This window comes from Fundulus heteroclitus, chromosome 19 (assembly GCF_011125445.2).
Source record: "Fundulus heteroclitus isolate FHET01 chromosome 19, MU-UCD_Fhet_4.1, whole genome shotgun sequence".
In the NCBI taxonomy this organism is placed as follows: Eukaryota; Metazoa; Chordata; class Actinopteri; order Cyprinodontiformes; family Fundulidae; genus Fundulus; species Fundulus heteroclitus.
In genome coordinates, this window is record NC_046379.1 from 11,120,625 (window position 1) to 11,138,116 (window position 17,492).

The window sequence follows — 17,492 nt, forward strand, 5'->3', positions numbered from 1 at the left end:
CCCATCTTGGGGCTTGCAGGTCAAAGATCGGACAGGATAAGATGGAGCAAACAAAAACTCCTTCCTGACAAGCTCCACGGCTGACCCTTAGGCTCTGTCCCGCTGCCCTCCTCTCGCTCCGATGCAGCAGGGGTGCACTGTATTCTATCGACCTTGGTGGGGGTGAGTAATAGGCTTAGGAAGGATTGCTCTCATTGGCTTTGCACAGTAAACACATCCCTCTGATAAACAACCATCATCTTATTATTCTACACCCAAAGGCCTCCCTAAAGCCCATCAAGGACAGCCCCCCGCAGCCAGCTCCGGTGTACCTGAAAGCGGTAAAGGGTTCCGTCATCCTTTAGGGTCAGGACGTGGTCAGAGATGGGAAAGATGTAGCCGTGGGCTGCGATCAGACTACCGAGGTGGATAGCTTCAGCTAGTGGACAGGAGGGCGGGAAAGCACATGAAATTGTCTTCCACCGCTTCGGGTTTGCATGCACCGGCGACGTCTCTCAGCAGGCCTTACCTGGATCCTCGATGGAGAGGTTTTTCATCAGCCACTGAACGATGTCCGCCCCTGTTTTCCAGAGAACGGCATCAGTCAGAAAGGGCGTCACAATTAAAATCCGCAGCAGTTGAAACAAAAGTCGTCTACTGTCAAAGCTGTCAACGTTAAGTGTCTAAATATAACATATCATGGCAGACAGGTTTGTGCTGTGTTCACTTTACAACATTCACCCCCCCCCCCCCCTCCTCCCCGTTGGGGCTACGCAGAGGCTGCTGGAAAGGCCCGGAGGAAACCATGTGAAAGACTGACTCAGAGAGACGGAGCAACCTCCACGGCCTAATCTTGTGACTCACTATTACACAGAAGCATAAACATGGAGGAACGTACACAAACAGGCACACAAACAGAAAGGAGAAGGAGCTTTTTTTCTGATTTACTGGCAAGGACAGGATCAAACAGCCGCGCAAAGACATTACCGGCCTCCCCCTGTAGTAGTAGTAGAGGGGGAAAATGAGCACAGAAGGTCAAACATGTATAATTTATCGTGACTCATATGTTTTTGCACGGTGAAAGTGATGGAAAAAACACAATGGCAAGGGTAAAGTTATAAATGCATCAGGTGAGATAAGCCCTTTAAAAAAAAAAAGAAGCAGCTCATTTGGGTGCTAAACATTAAAGCACAACACGCACATATATCCTCGTTTATGGTTTTCACACAAATACGAACCTGATACCACACTTGGGATCTTGGAGAGGAAGCTTTTAACAGTCCGGATGGCAACCCCTCCTGCTTTCTCGTCTTGTATTCGGGTAACAATGTCTTCCATCTGTGGAGCACCAAGACAGAGGTTGCTCATATTGTCGCATTTCACTCACTACTGGCTAGAAATTTTACAACACAACCACTTACACCAGTTCTCGATTTAAAATTCAAGCCATAACCTGCATAACTTGAAACTGTATGAAAGCAATTGGTGAACAGCCAGATGGCAAAATAAGACGGCAAACACCAAAAAATAATGTGTTGTTTAGATTGTAATAAAAAGGCCTTTATCCAGAAAAAGAAATTAGTTAAAACAACTTGAGCCTTTATGCAGCAATAGAGATTCCTCACACCTCTAAAGTTCCTGTGACCAATTTCTATACATTTCTAAAATGTTACCAAATCTTCTTGATTATAAAACAAGAGCATATGTTGTCATGTATAAAATGTTATAATAATTTATTATGTGCCCATTTTGTCTTTACATTGTGCTATTTTACAAGAACAAAAAGAAACAGCCTTTTTTCTTGTTTATTTTGTTTCCCACAGCTCATAATATCCAGAACATCCAGTGCTGAAACTTCAATGATGGCCATAAACACACAGACTATGACTTTCCCCTGAATTGATCAGGTCATTACTGTGTCATTACTGCACAACATGTATACACATTTGTTAAAGGTGGCACTAACATGTGGTTTCTCTTCATTGCAGTGTAGGCCAAAGGACTTTCCGGAGATCACATTACAAATGCTGCAGTACAATAGACTAACCGACAACCGCCTGCACGCCATTGAAAAGCGCCGCAGATATACAAAGCAGTGAAGTGAATAAACATAAAACAAAAGCTTTGAAACAAAACTATTTGCTAATTTTATGTGAGATATTAGCATCTAAATATGCATGCACAGTATTTTTCCTGCACATTTTTTTACAAGAATTTGAAGAAGCTGGATTGTGCTGGACTGAGATATTTCTGTCAGACCAGCGGTTAAACATTTCATTTAACCGACATCCACAACTGACTTGCAGCCCCACTTGATATTTGCAAAAATATGTTGCAGAACCGCTGACCATGACCTCTGAAAATAACAATTTTATCATAAGAGCCAAGCTATACAAGAAAGCACACAAGGTATTGTGTGTTATCTTGCTAGATAGCATTAGCAGTGCCATAGGCAACGAAGACCTGTTTGAAACAAATACTACAAAATGAGTGACTTAAAATAATTTTGCAGCTCTATCTATCTATCTATCTATCTATCTATCTATCTATCTATCTATCTATCTATCTATCTATCTATCTATCTATCTATCTATCTATCTATCTATCTATCTATCTATCTATCTATCTATCTATCTATCTATCTATCTATCTACCTACCTACCTACCTACCTACCTACCTACCTACTTACCTACTTACTTACTTACTTACTTACTTACTTACTTACTTACTTACTTACTTACTATGGGGCCCCTGAAGGGCCATTGAAGTGAAAAACAAACCTATGGAGCAAACCACATACTTTTTTGTGTGTGTACCAGATGGTTGCTTTTTGTTTATGCTAAAGATGGCAGGCAAAGAAGTAACGGGTGCACATGAGAAAGTAAAAAATAAATAAATAAATATGTCTATGCCTATAATAAAATAAAATAATAACAACAAATGTCCCTCTAGGGGCTGCATACTTATAACTTCATCAACTTAGACTATTTTAGTGCAGATCAATCACATAAAATAAGGTTAAAAGACATTTAAATTACAGATTGGAATGTAACAAAATAGGTAAAAAAGCCAAGGAAAGGTGAATACCTTTTTTGTATAAAGCACTGCATGACTATTTTAAAGCAATGTGCCTAATCCTTCAATTTTATATGTCCTCACCTTCAGCAAAGGAGTTAATCTGATATCTAGGCTTTGTAGCTTTGAGATGTTTGATGTCAATGCATGTATGTAAAATGCAGAGGACGGGCGACATGCTACGACTGACACATCATATCATATTCAAACCTGGTGAAGTGGCTTAAAGCTGCACAGTTTAATTTAAACATTTCTCTCTCTGACAGTAACATAAAGTGACATCCTGTAGAATCTTCTGCTCTGTAAAACTCCAAACCTCAACGTACAAAGTACACGTGGGTTCAAGGTTCAGCGCAACTTCACACCGTCTTTGCATGGTGGTGGCCGTATATTTGGGGGGATTTATTTACTGGGGATTTGGAGTTTTCCACAGTTGAGAAAGCTGTCAGTGTTAATCCCAGAGGCAAAGATAAACATCACACCTCCGACCGAGCCAGAGCCTCAAACACATCACACATCAGCTGCCTAAAATTAGGCGCATCCCGACACGGCTCGCCATGCAGCCACTACACAGGCCGGATCGCACAGCAAGCAAACATTCAGTCTGCCAAGGACAAACAAGACACATCATTATAAGGATTCATAATTTATTATTATCACTATGCAATGTGTCTAAATGTCAAATCTTCAATGATTTATGAGGTGGGTAAGATGATCTGGTGGAGCCTGACTTGGATCTCCTGGTTATTTACTCTTAGGTGTGTACCTAAAGGCAGTTTAATGCACTACTTTCCATTCAGGTAAATGGATTGGCTTATGAATGCTTTATATCCGCTCATAGGGTAAAGCCAGACAGATACAAACATGCACACACAGTTTGTGTTGGTCAGTTTAGGACGGGCGTTTAGGACAAATGTAAACAGAAATTATAGACAGCCTTTTTTTACAGACATCCCGCCACATTTAAGGCTGACGCCAAGTCTTGAAGTTCAGCTCACAGCATCAGGCTGCGCTCTACAGTTAGTGCCCGTGCATTTCTGGTCAGTTGGACCATAGTTCATTCATCCTTTAAGAAAGCATCCATGTCAGTGAGTGCCTTTTACGTACACAGGGAGGCTGGCTTGAAAATCCAGACTAAAGCTCCTTCCAAGAGCGTACCTATCCACGTGCAGTATGTACATTCGCTGTTAACCTTGTCACAGCATCTGGGTGCAAGCTTGTCTTTTGCCAGTGCTAATATCGTTTCACAAATATTGGGAAAGCATCATAATAAAGCTTTGTAGAGACATTTATGAGTAGTGCATGTACAAACTGTAATCAGACATTTTTATTGCTTTTAAAGAAACAACTTCTTCCCCACAGAGTGGTCTTTCAGCCCATGTTGGTACAGGAGTCATTTCACTGTGGATAATAAAGCTAACCTACCAGCCACAATCCACGTCTTCCTAAGGTTTTTTCCCCTCTTTATGCACCCAATTAATCTTTCCAAAAATGTTAAAAAACAAAAACAATTGGACTTTTTTTTCCCGAAGTTTAAAGTCGTTTCGCTTCCTATCCAGAAAGCTTTCTCAGTTCAAAATGTCTGGAGTGGTGTGGAGCTCCAAGCTTTGTAGTGCTGCCCAACAAAGACCTCGTAATGACTTAGATAACATGCAAATTGAACCGAAACAGATCCACCCCAATAGTAATGGGAGTCGTTAAGGTCATTGTTGGCCTGCAAATTAAATCGAAAGTGGTCCACGCCACTGCAATGGGGAGTTGTTAGAGTCGTTATTGGCCTGGCTTATTAGTCGTTATTAACGACTTCAAACAAAAAAAAAATTCCGTTGTTTTGTTTTTTTAACATTTTTGGAATGACCATGACGTGGATGACTGAGAATCTTCACCAGCACCCAATTAATCCTTTATTTTCTTCGGCCTGAGCCCGGCCGAGTCCCACCAGGTTCCACCAGGTCCGACCACCAGGTGCTCACCCCCACCCCCCCTCACCTATGGTCATGAGATATGGATCACACGAGAAAGAATGAGATCCCAGATACAAGCGGTTGTAGCGAACTTCCTCCAGACGGCGGCTGTGCTCAGCACCAGAGATAATGTGAGGAGCTGTCTTTCATCCAGAATGGAGCTAAAAGTGGAGCCACCGCTTCTCTGTGTTGAAAGGAGAAAGTTGAGGTGGTTTGGACCATCTGATCAGGGTGGGAACGCCTCGGGATCCCCCCAGAAAGAGCTGGAGGATGTCACTACAGGGGGATGGGTGTCTGGGATTCCTTCCTGGACCCGCTGCCCCCCATGAGCCGATCTTGGATAAGTAGAAGAACATAGACGTATGGATGGAAATCTACAGTCAAAGCTATTCCCTGATGAAGGTTCACATTGATTCATACACCTGCCCTGCAAATCTACAGCAAGACACATTTTATCTTGCATTTTACAAAGCATAAAGCTGGTAGAGAGCAAGTTGGATTCTGGCAGAATAATTTCTAATATCTCATCTTATTGAATTGCATTAAGATTGATTTGTGAACATTTGCTTTGAATAGTCACTGCATCACCTGTGTTGATAAATCTCTTGGGAGATGAGCAACTACGAAATACATTTTTGGGGAGTTTTTATGACTTGTTGGTAATTGAGATCTACCTTCACCTTATTTTGCATATGAAGTCATATTGAATAAATTGGAATATGTTCTCCAAAGAGGCTCATTTCTTAGATTAAATTAAGAACCAAGAATCTTGTTTCAGGAATGAAACATTCCTGATAAGTTAAGACTGTGCACTGATCCCAACCAGTGGCCAGATGCATTGCCACTGGTTGGGATCAGTGGCAATGCATCTGGCTCTTCTCTGGACTTGTGCTGCATAAACAGAGTTCAATTCTTGCAGACAGCATCCCACAATTCCCTGAATTGTCCTCACCACCAGTGCTAAGTCCTTCCTCTCCTTCACTGTGCAGCTCCCATACCACAGTTATGCTAAGACATAAAACATTTTCTATTGTAGCAATGTAAACGTACCTTTTGAAAATAATAACCTTTGAGCAGGTATAAAGCATGTTTTTTTTTTTTTTTATTAAGCACACTTTTCTGTATTAGAAATATTTTTTGTTGGTCTGATGCAATATTCTAATCTTAAATGTTGTGCTTTGATAAATTGTCAGCAGAAAATAATCATAATTAAAATAGATAAAGGATTGAAAACATAAATATGTGTGTAATTAATCTATATGATGTGCTTCAGATAGCAATTAGTTATTGAAATTAATGAATTTCCCAATGATATTCTGATTTATTGAATATGACCGTATATTGTTTAGGCTGCCATACAAAAATAAGCTTCGTGACTCAGAGTCTTTCCTTTGAAGATTGAATGCAAAAACATTTAGCAAATATTAAAAAAAATATATTGTCAAAGGGAAGAAAATAGCTTTGAAATCAGAACAGTTTGTTCTGTCTCCAAAGGATAACTCAAATCCCCCTTTGAGCAGTATATTGGAAAGGAAGATCTTGTTCTCATAAAAACATGAGTAAAATACTGCTGAACACCTTATTTCTCTATATAGGGACGACAGAGGAGCTATGGAAAATGTCGTCCACTTAATGGCGTCCCAGCATGGAGCGAAAGGTTTCTGAGGGCTGATCAGTGCAGCTCGCATGCAATTAAAGCACTTTGGTCGTTGCTCTGTCAATGCTTATCAGAAATAAAGTAATTTTCTTCAAAGCTAACTACTAAGTATTCTCATTTTTAGCACATATGAATGCATACATCCTTATTAGCACTCTGGCTTTAAAATTACATTTTTACAGCAGCAACATAATTTAGGAAAAATCATACCTTTGATTCAAATACATTGTTTCATGGAGTAAAAAGTCCCCAGTAATGTGGTGCATTATTGGGAAAGTGTCCTAGCACCTCTTCAAAATGGAAAAGACGGGAAAACATGCCCTCATATAATCCACACACCTTTATAAGCTTTCTGCCTTGCCAGTGCAATAAATTGCCGTGTTGTGGATGATTTTCAAAGACCGCATCTGTAATGGATAGGATGTGCAAAACTCATTCTGTCTGTTGCATTTCGATGAGCAAATCCCATGTGCTGCTGGCACTTTGGAAGCTGCTCTAAAACAAAAAGATGAATTTCTGAGCAAAGTTTCAATTTCTGAATGCAATGCCAGTCAGAAAGGGCCGTCACATCTCTCCAGAAACCCAGGATGCATGAAACTGTTTTTAATGAATGGACTGCCGCTATTTAATTTTTTTATTTATTATTAAAGGCAATATTAGTTATTACAAAAAAAAAAAAATGAAGGAAAAAAGGTTGTTTTGTCAGCGGAAGTTCTGCAAATACTGTTCAACTACATAATGACAAAACAGAAGCCAAAAGTTTTATTTTATTTTTACTTTTCTGAGCTTAATAACAATTGTTACAGTTGACAAATCAGATTTACATAGGCAATGAAAACACCCCCATTATTCTACAGGTTTGTGTATCAGTAACGATGCCCATGCCAAATGCTGAGTGGAGCTTCTGCAGCCTCCATCCACTGAAAACCTTCCTCTGGTCGTCGGATGTGATAATGATAATAATTATAAAAAAAAAAAAAACATAATGACATTGATAACAATGTCATTATGTGTAATGCACTTTAAGTATTACAAACAAAAGTAAAAGAATAATAAAGATATAAAAAAGATCAACAGTTACATTTAAAAGATTAAATATCAATCCTAAAACCTGGAAAAGCTGGATTTAACTCTGCCAACTCCTCACAACTGCTGCTTGACCCAAAATATTGCAGCCAAGATAGCCCCAAGGTTGTAAGCTTAATTCTCTCGCTATTTCACTGTAAAAAAATAAAAAATAAAAAAACAACAAAAAGACAAGTTTGCAGAACTCAAAATTTAAAGGCAACTAAACTCAGAAATATTTTAAAGTTTAGGACTTCATGTTAATCATTTACGTTTTATTTTGTAGTTGCCATACTTTGAATTTTAGGGTCAGGGGTTTGTGTCACTTGGAATACTGAATCTTTCCAATTTATACGAAAGAAGCAGTGACTTAGAAAATGTAATGTACAAACCATGAATTTCTTACTTTACTAAGATCAGACTGTTTTTTTTTAGCCCTTATTGCCCTTCAGTGGAGACATTTTTCATCCGCATTATAACTCAGACAGTAACTGTACGAGTTTCAAAGCAGCCTCTCTACGAAGCAGCCTCTCTACGAAGCAAATGTTCTGCTCTCTAACCCCTGCGTCACCACCTCACAGTTTCAAACCCTAACCTCTGGTAATTTAAGAATAAATTGTAATAACCTTAAACTTAAATGGGAAACTGTATTGTCATTGTACAGAAAGTACATGAACATTTCACTTGGCAGCCTCTCTTTGGCAGCAAATTATTACACTAACAGAACACTCAGCCTCTAACTCAAAAGCCATCCCCAAGAGTTGGTTTTCCTACATTTATTAATAAAAGCATAAAAGCTAGCAGACCTTTTTGCCGTTTCGAATAACCCATAACTTAAAGGTTTAAATGCTGACAACTCATTCAGTGATGTTAAGGATTGCATCTGCCTTGGTTTTCTGAACTGGCTTAAATTATTGTCCCTATATGTCACACTTAGTTTTACAGGGTTTCACAACAAAAAAATAGTTTTTCAGCCCCAAAAAAAGGAAGTTGTTCTTTTTACAGTGTTGTAACACGAGAATGATAATGTGTAGAACTATTTTTTTTATTTTTTTTTATTTATTTATTTATTCGAACATGATACAAATATAAAAATAAAAATAAAATAGTGCACAGTAACAAGAAGTGCATAACTAAACTAAGATTGCTATATGTTATCAATCTGGTTAAGGTAGTCCCATAAGAATTTAATACAACATAACTGTGCTTCGTACAGAGCCCATAGAGGAGCACCGAGGGAGTAAAAAAGAAATCCCTTGCACCACAAGTAATGAATGCGCCCTCCTCCCTCACAGACATTGAACAAGATGCCACCACTTTCTGTAACATCTTTCTATATTTAGTAATAAATTAATAGACAAAGTTCCCTGGAAATGACTGGCAACCTGTTCTGGTTCATAACTAGGAAGGAAAGGAAATCAACCTTGAGACACGGCAGAGCAGGGATGGAAATAAGCATACGGTAAATGTGATGTGCTATTAGTGTAAAAACATTTTTACGTACTAAAATTAAAACACTGTGCCAGTCTTTCAGGCCCAGCTTTTACAAATGAGACTGAAGATGGATCCATCGGTAATGGTACCATCAATGATTCAGCAGACGCGGGCTATACGTCCCTGCTGGTTTTTTTGAGCTATGAAGGAAATGAAAAATGTCCAGGTGATGGTTGAAACAAAGAAAGATGTCTGGCCTGGAGGTGATTATGGCTTGTCAGGGAGTGCAGGGGGGGGGGGGGGGGGGGATCAAGAAGTGAGAATGAAAACTTAGAAACTCCCAAAAGTATTCCCAGGCATCCAAATTAGCTCTTTTATATTTCATAAACAAAGCTCAGAACACAGTTGATGTATTTACAACATTTGGAGCTATTTGAATAAAGAAAACATTATCAAAGAATATGACAAAAAAAAACTTTATTAAATTACAAGCTATACAGAATGAACAACAGGGTCCTGCCAGCAATAGAAGCAGAATAATAATGATCATCCTGATAATTTTAAAAGAAAATTCCTCTACCTCATTGTCATTATTATGGTCTATATACTTTGGTTACCCAGGCTAGCCTTGCAAATACCATCTTGATCTCATTGGGGTTTTCATCTGGTTAAATAAAGGAAATTAAACATTTTACACCCTTAATTAAAGCCCAATGCAATCAGCTGCCATCCGCTGATACTTAATTTGTCAAAAAAAAAAGGTTGCATCTGCATGTAATTGAATCTTCACATGAGGAGTGCTGCCACAGTGAACGGGTGGAAGATGGGGCTCTGGTCTGTTGACACCAAGACCAAACTTTTTTGCTTGTACGCCAAACTCCATGTGTGCACATATGCATGCCAGGTACATGGGGTGGTGGCAGTAACATGCTTCAGTATGGACAAGGAAGCAGGACAAAGTTGATGCAAAGATGAATGGAGCTAAATGTGGAGCAACTCTGAAAAGAAACCTGTAAGAAACCTGTATGTTCATCCTCCAGCAGGACAACAATCCTAAACATGAAACCAGAGTAGTAAAGGAATAGTAGAGATCAAAGCGCATTCATCACGTCTTAGGATGGCACAGTCCAAGTCCGGACTCAGGGGGGCTGAATGCAAAAATCAACACACATTTGATTCAGAAAGGGTTCTGAATACGTGCAAGTTCATTCCTCTATCATGTACTACTTTGTGTTGGTCTATCACATGAAATGCCATTGAAATACACTGAAGTTTGTGGTTGTAGCGGGGGAAAAATGGGGAAAGGTTTATGGTGTATGAAGACTTTTGGAAGGCCTTAGATTTAGATGTCGCTATAAAAAAAACACAGAAGAAATGGACGGCATCCTTTTGCCTTAGGTCACGACGTTGCCTGTCTCAACAACTATACGTCCCCAGAAGTTTTCATTCAGTTTAAATATATGACATATGCTTAACTGTTCCCCAGCATTCATATCTGTGTTTTTGCAACAAACAAAAAAAAAGTGCGGAAGTCACAAGGCCTCCTGAAAGGAGGCGCCATCTGCTCCAACTGCTCTGAGGTGTTGTGCCGACGGTGAGATTGGCTTGGCCCTGCCTCAAATCCCTGATTGTGTTAAAATGTTTACGGCTTCTGATTCTTCTGAAACTGCTGTTCGGTGACTGCGCCGTTGCCAGTCGCCTCGTGTCGTGCCAGTCGTTCTTGCTCTGCAGTCTTTCGGTAACTCACTGTGTGAGTTGGTTCAGTCAGAGTGGATTTAATAGGATTGAATTTTAATCACTTTAAATGGTGCATTTTAAACTAAATTACATCTCAAAGCCGTATAAGTGAATAAACTTTTTTTTCTTCTCAAAACTTACACACAAGTGAACAATAGCTACTTATTATATTGTTCTGTCTGGATCATATAAAGTGGGACAACATTACGCTCCTTGCAGGGATGATTCATTTAGTTGCATTGAATCTGATTTCTTTTGGTACTTATTTTGTGACATATTGCAAAGTAACTTCTCCAAAGTACACAGCCTGTCGCCCAGTACTCGCCCCAATGCCACTTTGACCTCTGCCCCATGCCGTCTGCATAATAAAGTGAGTTCCAGCTGGTATGTGAAGCCCCCGGGGGGACCGAGGTGAGAATACAGCCTGCTAGAGAGCGAAGACACCCCACTTATTCTTTTTCGTTTCTCCTTCCTCCTTGCGACGCCAAAACAACTCTGGAGCATGCCGAGTCATGACGGGGGAGCCGTGAGAGCTTCCCTGCTGGATGTGACACACAGAGGAGAGCCACCGACAGCTGCTCGCGCGAGCCGCACGCAGGCTGGAAAAAGCCAAGCTCAATAGGCGCGACGGTCGGGAACTCGGACTGCTCGGAGACGTGTGAATGAATCACATTTGCATAAACTCCCTCGCACGCCGACACGTCTTCGTGCACGGTCATGTGTGCAGAATTCGAAAATGAACCCAAACATAAACAGTTTTCCGCGGACGTGTAAATGTGTAAATTGCCATCTTCCACAGAAACGCCCGGCAGGGAGAGACTTTTTCTTGCATGCAACAAACCGTTTTCCCTTCAATCTTTTGAGCATCAAGTGCCTTGCAAATATATTCGAGGGTGGAGTGTGCATTTGTGTTCAGCCTCCCTGGGCCAACTCCTTGCAGAACCCCTTCTCATTGTAATCGCATCGTGTAATCTTTTTGGGTGAGTCTCTATTAGCTTTGCAAATCTAGTATGCCATTATTTTTTTTTTTTACCAGACTTTCTTTAGATCAAAGTAAAATAGCTCAAAGCCAGTCAGACTGCATGGGGAGCATTTCTAAACAACAATTTGTCAAGTCGCGCCAAAGATTCTTGACTCCATTCAGGTCAGGGTTTTAACTAGGCCATTATGCTTTGATCTACACCAGGCGTGTCCAAACTGCGGCCCGGGGCCATTTGCGGCCTCAGTGGGGATTTTGTGAGCCCCCCCCCCCCCCCCCCCCCCCATTGCATATAATTACAACAGACAAGTTAAAATCTTACAGTTAAATGTTGGGTACAACACAAAAAACATCTGTTGCACTGAAAGTCTGAAATGTATTTATAAAAATTGGCTAAATACAGCTAGTCTAATTTGCTTATTTAAAATAATCAGATTTGATTTTGTAGAGCAGGTAAAAAAATTTCACAATTGTTTGGGTATGTTATTTTTTTATTAATAATTTGACCATTGAGTGCTTTTAACTTGATAATTTCGGCCCACGAGCCAAAAAGTTTGGGCACCCCTGATCTACACCATTCCATAATAGCTCTGGCTGCATGTTTCTTCTGCTGGAAGATGAACACTCACCCCAACCATAAGGCATCTGTAGCCTTCATCATGCTATCCACCTGCATTGCCCTGCATTTAGCGCCATCCTATGTCCCATCAGCTCTGACCAGCCTTCATGCCCCAGCTGAGAAAACGATTCCCCTCATCATACTTCTGCTTCCACCAGGTTTCACAGTGGGGGGTTTTATGTTCAGGGTGAGGTGTGGTGATTGCTGTCACACAGCATTTTACATGTGGGGCAAAAAGTTTATTTTGATCTCATCTGACCGGAATGCTTTCTTCCACATCATTCACGTGGATAGCTTGAGGCTTGCTATAATAGCTTTCTTTGTGCATCCCGTTCATAAAGAACAGATTTCTGGACTCAGCAACTTATAGGGGTTGTGTTAACAGACCTGTTGTCTGCAGCTACTTGTAAATTCCAACGTGTGGAAATTTAAAAGAAGCATCTCACAACGGCGTTCTGTTGAAAGTTTCAACGCCGAAACGCAAGATTCGCAAGTAATGCGCAGGACGCCGCTGTGGACCCGAGGCACGGGGTCAGATGTCAGCTCTCTGTCTTCTGGGCAGAGGCTTCCCAGGTGCAGGTTCTTCAATTCCACCTGATTCCACTTGAAGAGAGACAGAGGGAGACTACGGACGCGAGAGGTCATCCATGTGGGGGAGTAGTGGCTTATTCCAGGGCAAACTGGAAATTTATGCAACTTGTATCCAAGAAGATGGTGGAAGAAAGAAGAGAGCAGGAAGGAAGTCCATATACGGCCGGCTGTGTCACAAGACACCAGCCACTCCATCCTCGCCTTAGAGACTCTGCCTTTTTGTAATTTTTGTATTAAATCCTTTCTTATATGTTAATCATGTTGTTATTCACATTTATATGCTTAGATCTCTGTTAGAAGACAGTTTTTTTGGACTTTTTTCAGGCCTGCCTTTCTCAGAACGAGACCAAAGCTGTTTTTAGACATTTTTCATCTCTACTTTTTAAATGCACCAGAAGAAGAAGCTTCTGAAACATGGTCATCTTTTTATATAGCCTGATTTTTGTATCTGTTCTTTTTAATTTTGTCCTTTTTCAATCACATATTGTTTACTGAGTTTTTCTTTTGGTAAGTGCCCTTCCATCTTTTAATAATGTTTTCGGTTCTTGACTGGATCATAAAATAAAGGCACGTGTTGAGGTTTTAAGGTGAATTAATTTTAACTCTCTCCTGGACTCACACCATAGCTCCCTGTAGGGGACAAAGAGCAACTCTTCTGTAAAGAAATATAAAACTTTATAGAACTAGGGAGATGGTCCAAAAACTGCGAAAAAAACGCCAGCAAAACCCCCTTTTGCCCCTTTCGTCAAGAACAGCCATGTAGGTTTTATATTTTATTTCATTTTTGATTGTTTAATTTTTCTTTTTTTCCCCTTTTAAACCCTACCCACTCTGGTAAGCTTGATTGGGACATTAATTCTGAGCTAGCTTATGTAAAATCTCTACAGTAGGATAAGTGGGTGTGAATTCTGCAGGGGCCTTATTTCATTTTTGATTGCTTTATTTGTTTTCTTTTTTTCTTTTCTTTTAAATCCCACCTACTCCAGTAAGCTCCAGTAAGGGTCAGATACGGCAGGTTGATTCGACACCACTTCAGGCCTAGTCCACACATAGTAAGGGTTTTAAAAAGAAATTAATTTCTCCCCTACACTGATTTTTAAAAATAATACCACACACGCGGGAGGTCTTTTAGAAAAGTTTTCATCCACACCAACCCTCCACAGAAATAGTGTTATTTTAAGTACGCTAGACGCACAGGGAGCAGTGTACCACAAAACTAAAACTTCTGTCAGCCAATCAGAATCCTTCAAAAACAACCACGACTTCCTGTTAGGAATAAATCATGGCGCCGGGAGGTTTTGATCTTCTGGACAGATGAAGAAGTTGAGCTTCTTTTAAACACCAAATCAGAATATAAAGTTAATAAAACTCAAGACAATGTCGATTTTAACTCCACCGTATGGCCAAGATTATAAACAATGGTCGCACATGTGTGACGCAGCAATATGCGTTGCAGACCGTGATGCGGCAAATATTAACATCTGTCTTTTTACGTAGGCTTCAACGCAGGCTCAAAACTGCAGCGATTATAAGTCTCGACTTTAGCTGGAGTTTTTAGAATAATTCATTTTAAGGGATGTAAAACGACATTTATGTGTGGCTGAAAGGCATAACCGCATAAAAATGTCTCGTTTTTACCAGATATCCTGCTACGTGTGGACTAGGCCTCAGCGTAGCAATGGGCCTCCTGGATTCCTCTCTACTTAATGCTCTCCTTGTCTGGCCTGTCATTTCAGGTGGATAGCCATGTCTTGTTAGGCTTGTGGATGTGCAGCGCTCTCTCCAGTTTCAGATGTTGACTTGAACAGTGCTCCCTGAAATGTTCAGGGTTCAGCTTACCGTTTTATAACCTCTTCCTGCTTCAGGTCTCACCACATCTTTGTCTCTGACCACTCTGCTCTGTTTGTTGAACTTTGTGATGCTGTTTTTTCACTAATGATCCCTAACACACAACTTGGCCTTTGGATTCATGCATCAAGATTTAATTACACACAAGCAGACTATTTATTTATAGGGTTGATTTCTGAAGGGAACTGATTTTGCTGGATTTTATTCTGTTTTTGTTTTTCAGATTAAAATGGGGACTGAGTACAAATGCATGCCACACTTTTAAGAGTTTTATTATAATACCGTAACCTTTTTTTAATTCCATTCGATCTCACTGTTACATGCAGTTTTTGTAGGTTTATCACATAACATCCAATTAAATAGAGTCATAGTTGTAGTTAAAACATGAAAAAAAATTAAAAAGAGATGAATGATTAGCACTGTGATCTCATATATGCATTAAAGTTTAGAATTTTTTTAAAAAGGAGTCATATTTTTTCTCAGATCTGTATTACAGCACATGTTGTTCAACATCCTTATCTGATCTTCTGAAGCATGCAAGCATTAAATGAGCTGAAAATATTCATGACACTGATGAAAATCTAGCCCTTGGATCATCCTTCTTCCCTCTAGTCAGGTGTTGACAGGTTGATTCGTGTGTAATTGAATTACACAGCAGGCATTGGCAGTCTATACTACTAGTATCCACAACAGAACTGAGTCCCAGCAGAAGTCCAGAGTTGCAGGCCTGCATTAAGAGTCCACGTTTAGAAGCAACTTGATTGCCCGCCCATCTGGATGCTAATAAAGGAAACATCCTTTTAAACCAGATGGATTTTCCTCCGTTGGTTAACCTTCGTTGGTTATATTAGAAACAACCAGACCAGAGTACTGGATCAGGACGTTCAGGCCAGTTAGGAATCAAGAAAACACTTTTTTATGTGCATACATCGGTTCAGATTATCGTTCCAAAAACACGTGTGGCATAACAATCAAAGCAATTAAAAGTTTAGCTCCAGTGATCAGCATTCCTCCTTTCTTTTTTGCAAACTGCTGTGTCAAAGAAGACGAAAATCAAAGGCTTGATGTTGGCTAAATTCTTGTGAGCAGCACAGAAATGGAGCAGCCGGTGCTGAGGAGAGTTTAAGCCTGCCCACAAACCGCGGTGACTCATCGGGTCACCTTTTGTTGATGGGACTCAAGGAGGACAGAAAAAGATCCCCTCTCCTCTTGTAAACGTCTGTTGTTGGATACTCCATGGGTTGCTAAGGGCTTGAGTGCTGGGGGGAAAACGTGAGTCTGCCGCTGCTCTGAACAGACAGTGCTCTCTAACGCAGAGTGCCCCGGTCAGAAACAGAGGCCGCTGTTCAAAAATGAAGGGCATTAACTGCCTCAGACTGGACAGGCTGCTTCTACAGGCTGCTTCCTACCCTGTTGTTGTGTATAAATCTGCACATGTCCCGAGCTTGGTCATTTTCTCCATTACCTGCAGTTTCTTTCTCCGTGGGAGATCACTCAGTTGAGGAAAATGTACATACAGGGAGGCAAAACCTCTCTCACCACCTGCATTTGAAGTGCTTTTAGGGCTCTGTTAAAATTTGGACCACATTAAGGATCAGTATTCTCTTTTATTAGAGAAAAGGATCAATGGAAAGCAACTGGCGTGCAGAGCAAGGAACGTGACGATAGGGTGGGGAACAAATTGTGAAAAGCCATAAAATGTTAAATTCCATCAGATGCAATGCCTTGTACTCACACTACTTGGACGTCTCCAAAATGTATCACTTTAAAACCTCAAACTTCGGTGTATTTTAGATTGCACACATACATAAAAATGCACGCATGCAATCCACACATTTCAGATTTTAAGTATAAAACAACTTTAAAACCATGCATCATTTTCCTTCCTATATACCAAACATGTGGTTGTTAGTATCGATATTGTTTCTATCAACTCAAATTCCAATGAAGTCCATTGAAGTTTGTGGTTGCAAACATCACAAAGTGTGAAAAAGTCACGGTGGATGAATACTTTTTCAAAACGGCGTAGAGAGGATGTGTAGAAAGTTTCAGGATTTCACTTTTTTTTTCCCTCCACCTGTAGTCCTTTACTTTCTCGTCCTCAGAAAAAGTCAAACTCTCCCCTTTGTAGTCCTCTCCCCAGCATGTCCTCTATGAAACTAGTGGTAACTTAACTCATGCAACAATGAAGGATATCAAAGGTGGAAGATGAAAGAGCTATTTTGAAGAAACTGGCTGAAGCACCTCAATCGGGTATTATTCTATGGGGCTTCCAATAAAAATTCAATTTTTATAACCCTCTTGGTCAATAGACCTTTACCTTGACTTAATATCTGGGGCGCAGGACACGCTAACATGTTCTAATGCTTGCATGAAATTGGTTTGAGGTGCTGAAACCTCAGAACCATCTGTCTGCCTTTGATGCAGGCATCGTCCCCTGACATCGTTCCTGCCGGCCCCCTTTCCTCGAGGCCTGGCGGTAATTGGGTTGCAGCGAGGGGGGGAGAGGGGGGGGGGGGAAGCGGATGAGTCGTCGTGCCTGG

General features: G+C 40.5%; 1 protein-coding gene across 3 annotated transcripts in view; it reads right to left on the reverse strand.

Annotated features, from left to right (window-relative positions):
• The window catches only part of LOC105938396 (regulator of G-protein signaling 6), a 61,781-nt gene that overhangs the window by 18,001 nt on the left and 26,288 nt on the right, over positions 1 to 17,492 (reverse strand). For all 3 annotated transcript variants that reach the window (XM_036150517.1, XM_036150516.1, XM_036150515.1), the window contains exons 2-4: positions 1,218 to 1,317; positions 509 to 559; positions 312 to 418 (exon numbers count right to left, since the gene is read on the reverse strand). In XM_036150517.1, coding sequence (XP_036006410.1) covers positions 312 to 418; positions 509 to 559; positions 1,218 to 1,317 — 258 coding nt within the window. The remainder of the gene's footprint in view (positions 1 to 311; positions 419 to 508; positions 560 to 1,217; positions 1,318 to 17,492) is intronic.